We start from the raw sequence: 16955 nt of genomic DNA on the forward strand, positions 1-16955 counted from the left end.
GTGTGTGTGTGTGTGTGTTTCCTATTTCTGACAAAAGACTTGTTGGCCAAAAGCTCACTTTATGACAGTCTTTTTGTTGTGCCTATCTGCGACTCAATATCTCCATTATATGGGGAGTAGCAGTTATCCTTTTCATAATATTGTTACATTTCATCCTGGATTTTCCATTATTTTATGCAGCCACATTTCCTAGAACTGGTATCCACAGGCACCTAACATTATCTAGCCATTAAATCCAAAGGTGATATTAATTGAACTTCTTAAAATTTTGTTGTAAGTTCTTATAAATTTTCACGTCAACTTGTGTGTTTTGTATGTCTGTGCTATTTGTCTGAGCATCAGTTAACAACAAACACCCTTCACTCTTTCCTGACTAGTACAAGTGGATTGTTGAGCTCACTATGGCTGTGTTTGGTTATGTCCCGTTCCTCTCCTCTTTCTAATTCTTCAGCTGCATCATCCCTTTCTACTAATGATATTGATGATACTGGGTAGGGCTAAGTAAAAAAAAAAAAAAAAAATATGAGGCTTCATACTTAACTTTAAAGTCACAGTTGATTATATTTCCTGGCTTGTCAGAAAAAATGTCTTCGTTGTTAGTTAAAATCTGCAAGTCTCTTTCATAATGCATAAGTAAACCCATAAGCAATATGATACAGCTTCCTTACACTAATATCTCTCTCTATCTTTCTGGTGTCATAAGCTAGATCACTCAGGAACATTCCTATTGTCAATACTTTAAAACTTCGATGGCATCAGCCAGGTATTCTCACACTCTTCGTGGTGTGCGTTGCTTGAGACAAATTATTTAATACCTAATTCTACATGTTTACTCTGAAATGTTTATTGGGAGACTCAGATTAATCTTCTGCTCTGCAACACTATTAAATCACTCTAAAGAGGGTTTCCCTTCTTGCAGATAGGGTTAAAATTGTCACAGTTCTTATACCACCAATAAAATTCCTCTAACAATCGAAGTACACACATCAATAAAAGTTTTGCATCGCCTCAGTTCTGAGAGTTCTGGAACTCATACAGAAAATTGGAATAGAGATCAACATAAACATCATTTCCGCCCTTTTTATTGCTCCTGAAAACCACACATTGCATGTTGTACCACCATACAACAAGACCTTCAGAGGTAGTGGTCCAGATTGCTGTACACACCGGTACCTCTAACACCCAGTAGTACGTCCTCTTGCATTGATGCATGCCTGTATTTGTCATGGCATACTGTCCACAAGTTCATCAAGGCCTTGTTGGTCCAGATTGTCTCATTTCTCAACGGCGATTCGGCGTAGATCCCTCAGAGTGGCTGGTGGGTCATGTGATCCATAAACAGCCCTTTTAAATCTTTCCCAGGCATGTTCAATAGGGCTCATGTCTGGAGTACATGCTGGCCACTCTAGTCGAGCAAGTGATGTCGTTATCCTGAAGGAAGTCATTCACAAGATGTGCACGAATTTTTGTCTATGAAGACGAATGCCTCACCAATATGCTGCTGATATGGTTGCACTATCGGCCGGAGAATGGCATTCACATATCGTACAGCCATTACGGTGCCTTCCATGACCACCAGCGGTGTATGTCGACCCCACATCATGCCACCCCAAAACAGCAGGAAACCTCCACCTTGCTGCACTTGCTGGACAATGTGTCTGAGGCATTCAGCTTGACTGGGTTGCCTCCAAACACATCTCTGATGATTGTCTGGTTGAAGGCATATGCAACACTCATTGGTGAAGAGAATGTGATGCCAATCCTGACTGGACCATTCGGCATGTTTTTGGGCCCACGTACCGTGCTGCATGGTGTCGTAGTTGCAATGATGGACATTGTCATGGATGTTGGGAGTGGAGTTGCGCATCATGGAGCCTATTGCGCACAGTCTGAGTCATAATGTGACGCCGTGTGGCTGCACGAAAAGCATTATTCAACATGGTGGCGTTGCTGTCGGGATTCCTCCGAGCCACAATCCGTAGGTAAGAGGTCTTCCACTGCATGTCATTTACAGTTCCTGTCTTTCTGTATCTCCTCCATTTCCAAACAACAACGCTTTGGTTCACTCCGAGACACCTGGACACTTCCCTTGTTGGGAGCCGCCCTTCCTGGTACAAAGTAATAATGTGGACGCAATCAAACCATGGTATTGACTATCTAGGAATGGTTGAAGTACAGACAACACGAGTTGTGTACCTCTTTTGTGGTGGAATGAGTGGAACTGTTGGGCTGTTGGACCCCCTCCATCTAATAGGCACTGCTCATGCATGGTTGTTTATATCTTTGGGTGGGTTTGGTGACATCTCTGAACAGCCGAAGTGACTGTGTGCATGATACAATATCCACAGTCAATGTCAATCTTCAAGAGTTCTGGGAACCGGGATGATGCAAAACTTTTTTTGATGTGTGTTGTTTCAGAAAGATTATGTAAGCTAACCACTATACTGGAAAATGTGTACCAACTGTCTGCCTGCTTAGCTGGGTGCCAACGTGCTTGCCTCCAGTGCAAGCAGGCTCGGGTTCAATTCCCAGCCAGGCTGGAGATTTTCTCTGCTCGTGGACTGAGTGTTGTGTTGTCCTCATCATCATTTCATCCTCATTACTGGCACACGAGTCACCCAATGTGGCATCGACAGCAATAAGACTTGCACTTGGCTGCCGAACTTCCCCGAATGGGGCCTCCCGGGCCACAATGTTATATGCTCATTTCTGTTATGTATACCACTAATAGTTCATACGTTGCTTCCAGGTGGCTTCTAGTAACTTAAATCAATAATGTCCACCAGAAACAAAACAGGACAACAATTCAAAGTCATTAGGGAAAGAAAAGTCCGAACAAAATAACACACTTCAAGTTTCCATGGAAACAAGTATTATTTATTGGCTCAATTAAACCTTGCTGTGTCTGCCTTGTTCACTAAACATTACCTTTCGGAAAGCTAGTTGGCTGTAGAACCTAATTTGAGATCTCTGTCTAAAGACTGTGTGCACACTCGCTGAATGGTAACACTCACTCAGAAAATCAAAAATAAATGAAGCAGAAATCTGCACCTTTGCGTGGGAGCGCACTTTCAAATTTTCTCAGTTTTATGTTCTGGAAGAAATAACTTTGTTGATCATGAAGGATCACTTAAATGTGTCTTCAAAAATGGAAATGCATGACAAAAACATCACCAACACCGTACGAGGACTTGTGGCTGACTTCTCTATTTTACAAACTACACAAAATTAATTTTAATATTTAGCACTTTCAAAAAATCAGACTCAGGAACAGAATTCAGTTGTTTGCATTGGTCATTTCGTGCTTCTGCAAGATCACTCTTTAGTTGCTGATGGTCTGTTCAATTCTGTGAGAAGAAATTAACAGAATACTGGATGACCCAATTTTAAAAAAGCCTCTAGGGTAGATGAAATTCTTTCATGATTATTGAGATCCTGCAGAGAATTAATCATGGCAAATTTGTTCTAGCTGGTAAGTGGGATATATAAGACAGGTAACACAGCCTCAGACTTCAAGACAATTGTAATAATCCCAGTACCAAAGAAGGCAGCAAGCTCCATGTATTACCAAACCATCAGTTTCATAAATCTTGAATGTAAAATACTAACATTACTAACATGAATTATTGAAGAAAGACACACACATTTATTGCATTTGTAGCTTTGACAATTTTGAAAGGAATACACTAAAATTATGTAGCTATAAGGAATAAAATACAGGGAAAAACTTGTATGGAAATGTGACTATTTCAATGATTCAAAGGATAATAGAGAAGGGAGTGAGACAGTGTTGTAGTTTATCCCCCATGCTATTCAGTCTCTATGTTTAGCAAGCAGTAAAGGTAACTGAGGGAAATTTGGAAAAGAAGGTAAAGTACAAGAATAAGAAATAAAAACTTTAATGTTTGCCAAAGACATTTGTAATTCTGTAATACAGCATAGTATTTTGAAAATTAATTAAATATTGTGGATAGTATCTTCAAAGGAGATTATACAATAAATATCAACAAAAGTAAAACAGTGATAATAGTGTATTACCAAATTAAACAGAATTAAATTAGGGAAGGAGACACTAGGACTAATAGATGTATTTCATTATTTGGACACAAAAGAAAAACAACAACAGATAATGGCATAAGTAATGAGAATATAAAATGGTGGTTGGCAATAGCAAGCACAGCATTTCTGAAAAAGATAATTGTGTTAATATTGTATATTAATATAAGTTTTAGGAAGTCTTTTTCTGGAGGTTTTTTGTGATGTGTTTCTTTGTACAGAAGTGAAACATGGGCCCTAAACAGTTCAGAAAAGAAGGGGATAGAAGTTACAGGATAAATTTATTTTGTTGCTGATATTTTACTGCTAGTTTATACTTTCTCATGCATTATTATTCATTGCTTGACCCTGGAAAGTTCCATTTGCCAAACCACTCTTTCTACATTTTACCAGACCACGGAACTGCTTTTTCAAAAAAGTAAATATGACACTAATTTTTGTCTCTCTCTATTATCAAGATGTGGCTACATGTTGTTTCTATTTATGATGTTGTAATTTTATTTTTACAGTCATTTTTTGTATTAAATCTAATTTAAGATAAGTGTACACCATTATGTTAATTACCTTTTTAATTTTTCATGACAAATGTATGAATATAGCTCCAGACTTAAATTCCAACTGCCTGATCATTTAGTCACATACTTTGTTTCATAAATCCCATGATGAAGATGACACTTAATGGTTTTGAAATGAGTTTGATTATTTATAACTGGCAGAAGAAGCCACTTTTGCAAATTTCCATCACCGGTGCTTTACACATGAGAACATGTATTTTGAGGAAAAATGAAAGTGAGTGAGTGAAACATGATGTGTGGAAGCTTAAGGGCTTACTTTTTGAAGGTCTATGATGTCTTAACTTGAGACACACAAGGATGACAGATATTTTCTGTGGTCTTCATTGTTTTTGTTACTTTCTTTAAAAATACTGTATGTGAATTAATTGATGGTAATTTCAAGTAAACTACAAAGGCTCTATTTAATTTCTCAGTCCACTTTTCTCAAGTGAACCAGTATCTTGCAGTTCAAAGTGGCCCTTTAACTTAGAGCAATGGTTTTCAAGAGTTTTGGGTCCACATGAAGTGTTTTTGACCCTCTTCTTATGTGTTTGGAGTGGAGTCAGAACATACTCATTTGCTCTGTCACCCAACAATATCATGTGTTAACCTACCTTTAATGTAACTTGGTCACATTTAATTATCTTCTTTATGTGGGGGTCCTGCAAAGCCTATCTCTGTAGAACTGTGCTTAGCCCTGGAAAGACTTACATATGTTAATGGTGGAAGGAAAAACCATATCTACTCTAATTACAAAATAACACCTACATTTTGTCATTGACTGTCTTGTATTTGTTTCAGTGTGTGTACAGATCACAATTACCTTGTAACTTGGAACAGATACAATATAAATTAAATATAACATCTGTCTTGAAGGCTCAGCAAGAAGTAAGTAACGTTTCATTTTAGAGCTTCCTTTGTTCATTGTTGTTTATTTTCATGAAGAGGTTGTCTGCTCCTTGACTGTCAAAACACTGCCAAGCTACGGTGTCAAACATAAAAGGCTCCACTCGCAGCAGTTGAAGATGTTTACTCCTGTCAGCCTTGCTGATTACTCAAACCATACATCTCTCCATTTAACTTTGCACAGATGTGAAACAAAACAACCACACGCAATAGGTGTTTCACAACTTCTTGCCTACCTAATTCTACTTTACTATTTTGTCATCCTCATCTTTCCATGTCATAAATAGGGTTTGGGAAATGTTTACAATGGATTGGAATACTGTACACAGCTCCCTTGACCTGAACATAAATATTCATGGCTTCTTTTGCACATGACTTCAGGCTCAAGGTGGAGAGTAAACAAACTTAAGTTTTAAAAAAAAATGAGTGGTTATTTTATTACCCACTGAAAAGTGCTCCTATCAGAGGACAAAAAAGGTGAATATGCTCCTCTTTATTAAAAGACTAACTAAAAAGCTGAGTACTGGCTGCCTCAACCTTCCTTCCTCAGCCCCTTTAAAAATTTTCACAAAAATATTGGTAGGTGAACATATTTGCACTTTTTATGCTGAGAGAGAGGAAACAATGCCAGCAGGAAAGAGACAGAGAAGTAATACTTATTGGAAGGCAGTAGAAGTGGTTGTGGTATAGAAAGAGCAAAGGAGACAATGGTAGTGTGAGAGGAGAGGCATGCAGTGGCAGTGGAACATAGTTGACAGGGCAGTGCAAGGAAAAAAGTGAAGGAGACAGTGCCAGTGGGAGAGGAATAAAGGGAAAGAGAAAGCGGAAGTGGGCGAGAGTCAGTGAAAAGACAGAGTCTATGACAATGACAATGAAGAAGAGAGAGATAGTGACAGTGAGAAGAAACAGCAGCAGTGGGAAGGAGTGAATGAGATAGCAGCAGTAAGAGAGAACACGAGGGAGACAGTGACAGTGAGAGCAGGCAGTAGTAGTAGGACAGAACGAATGAGAGGAGACAGCAGTAACAGGACAGAATGAAGGAGGCTTTGACTGTGACACAGGAGACAATGACAGAGAGAGACACAAAGAGAGAATAACAATGAGTTGGGCTGAATGAGCTAGTGAGAAAGAGCAACTGGGAGTGGATGGGTATGAACGACTTACAATTAGGGGAGTGTGTGGGAGTCTGAGGTGAGTTTAACATTAAAAAAAGTGTGAACATGTTCACATGCAAAAAAATTTTAAAGGTGCAGAGGAAGGTACAATGACAATGACAATGTCATTCATCTGCAAAGAACTTGATGGATCAGTACAATTTTGATAGTTTACTTATTTGAAATTGAAACAACGCAAAACTAATTTTACATCAGAGGCCGGATTTTATGTACACAAAAATTTTGCATGTGGTTCAGTATCTCAACATGGGGTTCCCAGAACCCATCTGATGATAAGGGAGACACTTTACAGCATATTTCTCCATGCTGCATCACTTTATAAACTACATTTTCACTTCTTACCAGATTTTACATGCATATACTGTCAATTTACAATTTTTGATGTCAACAGGCATAATTTTGATAATGAATTAGACTCGTAATGTTAACTCAGATTTATCATGGAAATAACTGTCAGTTTTTTATTCTTGAAGCATATATATACAAATCTGAGGAATTTTATCTGCCAAATTTAGTCACACACATCACTCATTCATTCATTTATTTGTGAGTATATCCTTCAATTTCTTTAAGTTACGGGTGGTATACCTGCCATCATCAATCAATTTATTTAACAAACAGTGTAACTTGGAACCTCTGTATCTGGGAAAGGGATAAAGATATCAAGAAAATTTCAAGGTTGTTTGAGATTGGAATCTTAGGACTATATCATACAAATTTCAGCCATTTGCTGTGCACAGCCATCTTGGAATCCTTGGCTGGGTTTTGGTCTCTGGTGACATCGAAAATATAGTAAAAATAAATTTTTTTTTTGTTTATCGAGGAACCACCCAGGAACTAATGATGCCTCTGTAAGTCCCACAAAGCCTACCACAGACCACATCAGGTGCAAAAAGAACCAACTCACTTACTCCATTTGCCTAAGTAGGAAGAAGATCATATTTTGACCCTGTGATGCAGGATACAACCCTTCTGATGGGTTCACAAATGGTCCCTAGCCCAAGGGTTATCCAAAATACTTGACCTTACATTTTTATCACCAACAGAACCATACTTATGAGCACTGGAAAATCCCATTATTGTGTTTGGTGTTATGGAACATATTGGTAAACATGCTGTCACCTGCATACTGATTAACTGTTAATATAACACATCTTAATCAACTTATAATGTTATTGCAACTGATACTAGCTTATTCTTCTTCATCACTACTTCAGATCTGGACACAACATTGGAAATTGGGACTCCCAACTATATCTCCAGATTCATTCACAATATATATTTCGTGTTAATGTCTGCCAATGCTGAAAAGCCTACCTCACTAAGTAGGATGTTGGAAAATGTATCAGAAATTTGTAGGGCTTTGTTATCTCCATGCTGATACTAACCAACCTTCAAACTGATTGTTACTGAATAAAAACAAATGTTTTACATAGTATGATTCAACTCCCATCCACCACAGTGCCACACTAATAAGACTTACTTGATGGCCTGTTAGACTTCACTACTAGCGTATATGAAATCTCTTGAACACCCATATTGTAAGGCTGCAAAGCCCATGAGGGCCGCGGCGCACAGTTTGAAAACCACTGACTTAGAGGAAACCACACTACGTTTAGAGCTTATGTTGTGGTTATTGCCGAATCTTCTACCTATTTTCATGCAACCATTTTGAAGCAGCTGTGGCTACTCACCTACCTGACTGCTGCACATGCATGTATCTACTTCCAGCCCTTTGGCAGCAAGTACTTAGGCACCTCACATGCCTGATTTGACACTGGCTACCTATTGTGATGTTCAAGTAAGAAGGTGGGTGCAGGACATTCTGAACAGGTAGAGACGGAGGCTAGTAATGGCTAGTAATGTGACATCACCAGTGTGCTCTGTCTTTGTCTCATGCTACATTCTCTATCCATCGTCTGTGCTGATAAATGGCACTGGTTTGGTGAGTGCCACATCACACCACTGTTTCTGCATCTGACTCACACAAGAACAATTTATTTGCTTGCAAAACTATGGATTGCACTTTTTGACATAACACTTTGTGTGTACTCTTTACCCCAACCATAATCAATGTTGTGTGGTTAAGCACCTTCACCATACCTATGCTAACATGAAAATCTATTATAACATGAAAATCTATGCTATATGTTTTATGCGCATGTTACTGACTCACCTGCATAATGCGATTGACAGGAGTGACATGTGGTACACTGTTTCTTCTCACCGCACATCACTCTACCACTTGCTTTCATGTGTGCACACAATTATAGGACTAGGATACTCTGGCACTAGTTGGATTTGAGTAGTGCCAGAGTGCCAAAACAGAAACACTATGCAAGGCACATCAAACAGTGCATAAACTGGCACTCTTGGGGGCGTTGCTGGGATGGGGACAGAGGCCAATGTCAAACAGGCATTAGAAGAGATTGAGGGCTCAAATGGGTCAAAAAAGTGTAGGATATGCTCAAGAGGTACAGTACGAATGGTGTAAGTTTCCTTTTTTATTATTAGTGACAAGCACTATGGAAATCAGATTCATGTTCTAGCACTTAAGCACACTTTTAAGTGAACCCAAATTTAAAGAAGAAAATAACATAATAATGCAGTACACTGAGAGGAACATGTAAGATGGTTGGCTTCATCTCATGGGCATAGAAATAAAACTCAAGGTTAATTTTGATGAAAGTCATCTCAAATTTGTTCCAGAGATTTAGCTACTGGGGAGGGGGGGGGGGGGGCAGGAGGTTCATGAGAATAATGAATTTAATTTGTTGTTGTTGTTGGAGGTGGTGGTGGTCTTCAGTCCGGAGATTGCTTTGATGCAGCTCTCCATTCTACTCTATTTTGTGCAAATCCCTCCCACTTCCCAATAACTATTGTAACCTACATCCTTCTGAATCTGTTTACTGTGTTTATCTTTTGGTTGAGATCCATGATTTCTTCCTCCCCCACCTCCCTCTAATACTACATTGGTGGTCCCTTGATGTCTTGGAATGTGTCCTATCAACCAATGCCTTCTTCTAGTCTGGTAGTGTCCAAATTACTTTTCTCCCAAATTATATTTAGTATCTCCTCATTAGTTACATGACCTAACCATCTAATCTTAAGCATTCTTCTGTAGCACCACATTTCAAAAGCTTCTGTTTTCTTTCTGTGTAAACTGTTTATCAGCCATGTTTCACTTCCATACATACCTCCACTCCATGCAAATACTATCAGAAAAGCTTCCTAAAACTTAAATCTATATCCGATGTTCAGATTTCTCTTCTTTAGAAACACTTTTCTTGCCAGTCTACATTTTATATCCTTTCTACTTCATCCATCATCAGTTATTTTGCTGCCCAAATAGCAAAACTCATTTACTACTTTAAGCATCTCATATCCTATTCTGTTTCCTTCGCCAGCACCTTATTTAATTAAATTACATTCCATTATCCTTGTTTTGCTTTTGTTGATGTTCATCTTATATCCTCCTTTCAAGACACTGTCCATTCCATTTAACTGCTCTTCCTCATCCCTGCCATCTCTGACAGAATTCTTGTGGTCGCGTTCTCGCTTCTCAAGCACGGGTTGGGTGTTTGTGTTATCCTCATCATTTCATCATCATTCATGAAAGAGGTGAGATTGGACTGAGCGAAAGTTGGAAATTTGTACAGATGCTGATAACTGCGCAGTTGCGCACCCCACAAGCCAATCATCATCATCATCATCATCATCATCTGACAGAATTACAATGTCATCACCAAACATCAAAGTGTTTATTTATTCTCCCTGAACTTTTAATTCCTACTCCAAATTTTTCTTTTGTTTCCTTTAATACTTGTTAATGTACAGATTGCGTAACAGTGGCGATAGGCTGCAACCCTGTCTCATTTTATTCTCAGCCACTGCTTTGCTTTCATGCCCATCAAGCTCTTGTAACTGCCATCTGATTACTGTAAAAGTTGAAAATAGCAGGGGCGAGAACAGGAAGTAAAAGGCTATCTTCAGAATTTCAAAGACAGTATTCCAGTCAACATAGTCAAAAGCTTTCTCTAAGTCCACATATGCTATAAAGTTAGGTTTGCTTTTCCTTAACCTATCTTCTATGATAACTAATAGGGTCAGTATTGTCTTGCGTGTTCCTTCATTTACTGGAATCCAAACTGTCTTCCCCGAGGTCTGCTTCTACCAGTTTTTCCATTCTTCTGCAAAGAATTTGTGTTAGTATCTTGACTTATTAAACTGACAGTTCGGTGATTTTCACAACTGCCAGCAACTGCTTTCTTTGGAATTGGAATTACCACATTCTTCTTGAAATCTGAAGGTATTTCGCCTGTTTCGTACATCATTCACACCAGATGGAAGAGCTGTGTCATTCAAATAACTTCCGGGAATTCAGCCAGGTAACACTTTCAGCGACCGCCGATATTTCGGCGGGAGAACACTCTGCCATTTTCAAGGCAAACTGCAATGGACAGGCGGCGTACATGCAAATTTAAAACCTCATTTCTCGGACTGAAGCAGGAAAGATAACACACACACACTGAACGCTAGTGCCACCAGAGATGACCGAAGTCAGAGCTATCGATAGTGAGACTATGAATTCGCAGGTGAGGTAGCGTTGACTCTGTCCCTCTGTTTCTTGACAAGGGAGAGAGCCGGATTCCAAACAGAGTTTAAACAGAAACCTCCATTCCCGTTAATGAGGTTGCTCGCTAGTTTAATCTCGACTGTCTTCCTAATAGCACTGTCCCAATAGCTGGACGTACATGCCAATATCTCAGTGTTATTTTATAACATGGGATGACCAGTATCCAAGCAATGTTCGGCAATAGCAGTTTATTTGGGTTGCTGTAATCGTGTGTGCCGTTTATGCTCAGTACATCAGTCCTCCACGGTCCAGATAGTTTGACCAATATATGCCATGCCGCAGCTACAAGGAATACGATATACACCCGCCTTATGCAGTCCAAGATCATCATTAACGGAACTCAAAAGTGCTCCAATTTTAGATGGAGGTCGGAAAACACATTTCACATCGTATTTCCGTAAAATATGACCAATATTGTTGGACGTGTTTCCTACGTAAGGCAAAAAGGCAGTAGAATTCGGTGTTGACTCAGAATTATTATCAATCACCCGATGTACAGTTGGTCGATAGCGCAACGCACATTCATTCTGTCTATCACTATAACCATTTTGACGAAATGTAACTTCAAGATGGGACAGCTCAGCTGGCAAAGTCTCAGCATCAGAAACGACATATGCCCTGTGTACGAAGGTACGAAGTACCCCTTCACGCCGAGCCGGATGGTGACAACTATTAGCCTGTAAGTACGAGTCGGTGTGAGTATGTTTCCTGTAGACTGCATGTCCCAATGATCCATCATTCTTCCTCCTAACCAACACATCAAGAAAGGGAAGGCAACCATCCTCTTCCACCTCCATCATAAAATGAATGTTCGGGTGGATCGAGTTGAGATGTTCTAGAAATACATTCAAATTCTCCCTACCATGAGGCCAAACAACGAAGGTATCGTCAACGTATCTAAAGAAACAGGCGGGTTTCAAAGGCGCCGACTCCAATGCACGTTCCTCGAAGTCTTCCATAAACAAATTTGCGATCACAGGAGACAACAGACTACCCATCGCAACTCCATCTGTCTGCTCGTAATATTGGTCATTAAATAAAAAGTAAGTGGATGTCAACACATGCCGAAAGAGATTAGTTAATTCAGCACCAAACCTGACCTCAATTAACTGCAACGAATCAGACAGAGGAACACGAGTGAAGAGAGAGACCACATCGAAACTCACTAAAATATCAGAGTCATTCAACCTCAGTCACTCCAAACGACGTAAAAAATCAGATAAGTTCCTGATATTAATTTCCACCCTTTTTCATCCAAGAAAGATAAGTGACAATATTGGAATCATCTTGCAATATTATTCTATATCAGTTCTCGAGAACTACTGCGGAACACAAAATAAGTTTTAGTTTAACCTAGAATGGAATATAATTACATTAGCTTTATCCATCACTAGATGGAAATGGGGTTGCACTTATAATTTAACATGTTAAGAGAATATTGCAGTGGGCTGCAGTTAAGTTATTAACACTAAACTTTTAATATGTGATTGAGTTGATATATTATATTAGATACACTGATAATCTAAAATATTGTGACCACTGCCCACTGTGATGTTGGATGCCATCTGGTGGCACTGTGGGCAAGTGATGCTGTATTTGGGCTGCAAATGGAGAACTCCATTGAGATAAACAACATTGACAAAGGGCAGATTGTTACGCAGAGCCTGTGAATGAGTACATCGAAAATGGTGAGGCTGGTTGAAAGTTCATTTGCTACTGTCATGAGCATCTAGGAAAGATGTAGGAGGACAATGCTAAATGGTTGGATGTCCATGACTTTCGCAGAACGTGGGGTTCAGAGGCTTGTCTGCTCTGTAAAGTAGTTAACACGGTGATCTGTGGCATCTCTGCTGAAAGAGCACAATGCTGGAGCACACTATTCATCGTACGTCGTTGAACAATCAAGCCGCGCAGCAGACCATTCCTACATGTTCACATGTTGACACAACAGTGTCGTCAGTTGTGATTGTAGTGGGCATGGGACCATCAGGGTTTGACTGTCAATAGAAACGAGTCAGCTCTTCAGGCGAATCACATTTTTTCTGCAATAGATCAATGGTCATCTCCACAAATGGGGTCACTGAGGTGAAGAACAGCCCGAAACATACAGCTTGCCATGGACACAGGCTAGTGGGAGCAGTATTATGTTGTGGGAGACGTTCTCCTTTGCTCGCATGGGACTTGTGGTAGTAATCAAAGACACACTGACAACTGCAAACCACTTGCATCCGTTCATGCTTGATGTCTTCTCCAAAGGTGATGCCATCTTTCAGCAGTATTATTGTCCATATCTCAGAACCAGAACCTCGTGAGAGTGGTTTGAGGAGCATTATAATGAACTCATGTCTCAGCAACCAAATTCATCTGGTGTAAATTCTATGAAACCCATCTGAGTTGCCACTGCATGCCATCACCATGTATGCAAATTGGTGGCCCATTAATTATGTAAATTACATGACCTGTGTGTAGACATCTGATGCCACAAACCTACAAACAAATGTCAGATCCTGGTATGCAGAATCAGTAGTGTATTTCATTCCAAAGATGGAGAAACATGCTATTAACCAGGTGGTCATAATGTTTTAGCTCATCAATGTATATGAGAATGAATCATACACACCTAATAGCAACGGCATGCAAGAACAGACAAATATATTAAACATTTTATTGTCCTGTGTACAGCTTGGCACATTCTTTATTTGGTAATATATGAGGTGTGATCGAATAGTAATGGCAATTTTTGTTTTTCTTAAGGAATCTTGATTCATCAACATCAACTTTGTCCCCTTCTAAGTAATCCCCCTTCAGATATAATGCACTTGTTACAGCACTTTTTCCAAACTTTAAAGCACTCCGTGAACTTACTTTTTGTTATGGTGTTCAATTCCTTCAGCAATTCTTTTTTTATCTTGTCAATGGTGGCAAAACAATGTCCTTTATGGTTCTCTTCAACACCGGGAACGGAAAGAAGTTGCAGGGTGCCAGTCCCCCCTTGTGTGTGTGTGTTTTTTTGTCCTTAGCATAAGTTAGATTAAGTAGTGTGTAAGCCTAGGGACTGATAAACTCAGCAGTTTGGGCCCATGGGAACTTACTACAAATTTCCAATTTCTCCTCCTTTCTCTTCAACCCTTCTGCCAGAAGGAGCCACCGGCTCCGATGGCTCACACTTCTCCATATATTCTGTGTGTGTGTGTTTTTATCTATCCATGTTTTGCAACACTGATTTTTTCTCTTTATTTGGTAATCAATTCTTAGGCACATAATTAAATGAAGTCTCCATTCATCATGACTTCTTAAAGTCACAAGAGATATGAAGACCAGTGAAAAGACTGCAAAACTTCCATTCCACACCGACTTTATTAACTAACTCTCTTTATGACTAACCCCCTTACATACGTAAAAGCCTGGACGGGGTTTGCAAATGATGTAGCCACATAACAGCCATAATAATGTACTTCTGTGAAAGTTCTCATTATGAGAATAATATGGTTCTGAATTGCGTTTAATTTCTGTCCACTGCAATGTTATTATTTAGAAGTTTTATAAGTACAACAGTTAAAAATAAGTCATTCTTGTAGCCCTCATTCATACCAAGAGGCTAGTTGGAAATGAAGAAAAACTTCACATAATAACTCATTTATTTTTTTAATAAATGCATGACATTTGACAAAATCCACACTACAGTAATCAAATATTCAATAATGAATGAGAAGTCTGATAATTGTATGAGATTCTATTGTCTACAATACCCATAGCATATGAATACAATTCGAAAGCAAATAGCAATCAAAGGGGAATACACTGAAATACACACTTACTTTAAATACATAGTTTTGCTTCTAACATAAAATGTCCTGTGTAAGAAGCAAATAAATGCATAGTTACGAAAATGAAAAATGATGATTTTGATATAATTTCACATGCAATACACAAAAACCACCTTTTTTATCGAAGATTATTCAGGGTTTGTCTGGCCACAGTATTATCTTAGTTTCAATATACTACTTGTGCCCATATATCATTTTCATTATTCTTTGTCAAAAATATGTATAGCAATTTTATGCAGGTACACATGAAGTGATTATATATAAACAACAGAATTGTCACAGCTTCTAACAGATTGTTACACGAGATTATTCACAGGTGTCATAAAATAGAGGCATAAATTGTTACACTACGCATTTTAATTATCAGATCTTACAACAATAGCTGAGTGAACATCCTTTGAGTTTCCAGCTTAGGCACCATGAACAGTCTGAAAAAATAAACATTTTTCATTAAAAGAAATGTGAACTTTCCTTACACAGGTAATATTTCTGACTACACTTAAATACTTTTCATCTCAACTACCATACAGCAGTGCCATGTTTTATATTTGTGGGTTAAGGGAATGAAAACAAAATATATTCATAAAGTAATGTGGCTAATGTGATGCTGTTAACATGGTGTCCGTCACTGCTCTAAAAGGAAGAAGCTTTGCAGAGAAGTGAATATGTAATGGGTAAAAGACAACTTCGACAGACAGAGAGAATTTACATAGAATGTAGTTGCAGCCACATATTTTTCATATGTTATAGCTTCCTCTTACCACATGACAAGTATGGTTATCCCAAGAGCATTTCCTAGTTTGATTTGATTTCTTTATTAATCTGTGAAACAATTTACATTGTATGGATTTCGTCATTGAATAATAGACAATTTAACAGTTTAAATTTGTTACTTACACAATAGTTGACAGTGAAATTTTCTTATTATCTAATTTAAATTTTTTAGTCTATTTCTCCATATAGTTCAACACAGAACTTTCAGATTTTAAATAACCTCCTTTAATTCAAGTACTCCATTACTGTATAGTAACTTTTATTTTGTAAAAATGTTTTTAGTTTTTCTTTGAAGGTGAAGATTGTTTCTATGTCTTTTATGGTATGCGGTAATTTATTATATAATTTGATGGCATTTTACAGTAGACTCTGTTGCGTTTTCACTTTATTTTTTCTATCCAGATGCAAATTATTGCAGTTCCTAGTTTCGTAACCATGTACAGAACCATTGTTAACATAATGTCCAATATTTTTTTAATGTACATAACATTCTGAAAAATATATTCACATGGGACAGTTAAGATTTCCAGCATTTTAAAAAGTTTAAGGTAGTGAGCCATGCTGCCACTCTTGGTCATTATACATACTACTCTTTTCTGCAATTTGAATATAGCTTCGATATTTTTCCTGTTCACTCCCCAGAATATCATCCCATAAGTAATAACAGAATGGATATATGCAAAGTATACTGATCTAATACATGAAGTAAGAACTCTGAAGGCATAGCATGCTGTAGAGATTCTGTTACGAAGTATTTTTACATGGTCTTCCCACTTCAACTGACTACCAACTTGCATGACAAGAAATTGTTTGCTTTCCACCCATTGTATGGTTTCATTACCTAACTTCAGGTTATTATAATATGGTTTTTTGTTTATGTAAAAGTTCATAGCACTTGTTTTCTTAATATTAAGTGTGACTTTGTTGTTAACTACCCACTCTCATAAACTTTTTTGGGTTTCTTCAGCTTTCTCTCTTAGATCTACATGTGATGTGTCACTGATTAGCACATTAGAGTCATCTGCAA

The 16955-nt window shown here is 38.3% G+C and overlaps 1 protein-coding gene across 1 annotated transcript in view; it reads right to left on the bottom strand.

Moving 5' to 3' along the window:
• Positions 1-15033: 15033 nt before the first annotated feature.
• The window catches only part of LOC126248509 (flotillin-1), a 167378-nt gene continuing 165456 nt past the window's right edge, over positions 15034-16955 (bottom strand). Inside the window, exon 11 of the mRNA XM_049949558.1 lies at positions 15034-15582. Coding sequence (XP_049805515.1) covers positions 15565-15582 — 18 coding nt within the window. The 3' untranslated portion in view covers positions 15034-15564. The remainder of the gene's footprint in view (positions 15583-16955) is intronic.

This window comes from Schistocerca nitens, chromosome 1 (assembly GCF_023898315.1).
Source record: "Schistocerca nitens isolate TAMUIC-IGC-003100 chromosome 1, iqSchNite1.1, whole genome shotgun sequence".
Lineage (NCBI taxonomy): Eukaryota > Metazoa > Arthropoda > Insecta > Orthoptera > Acrididae > Schistocerca > Schistocerca nitens.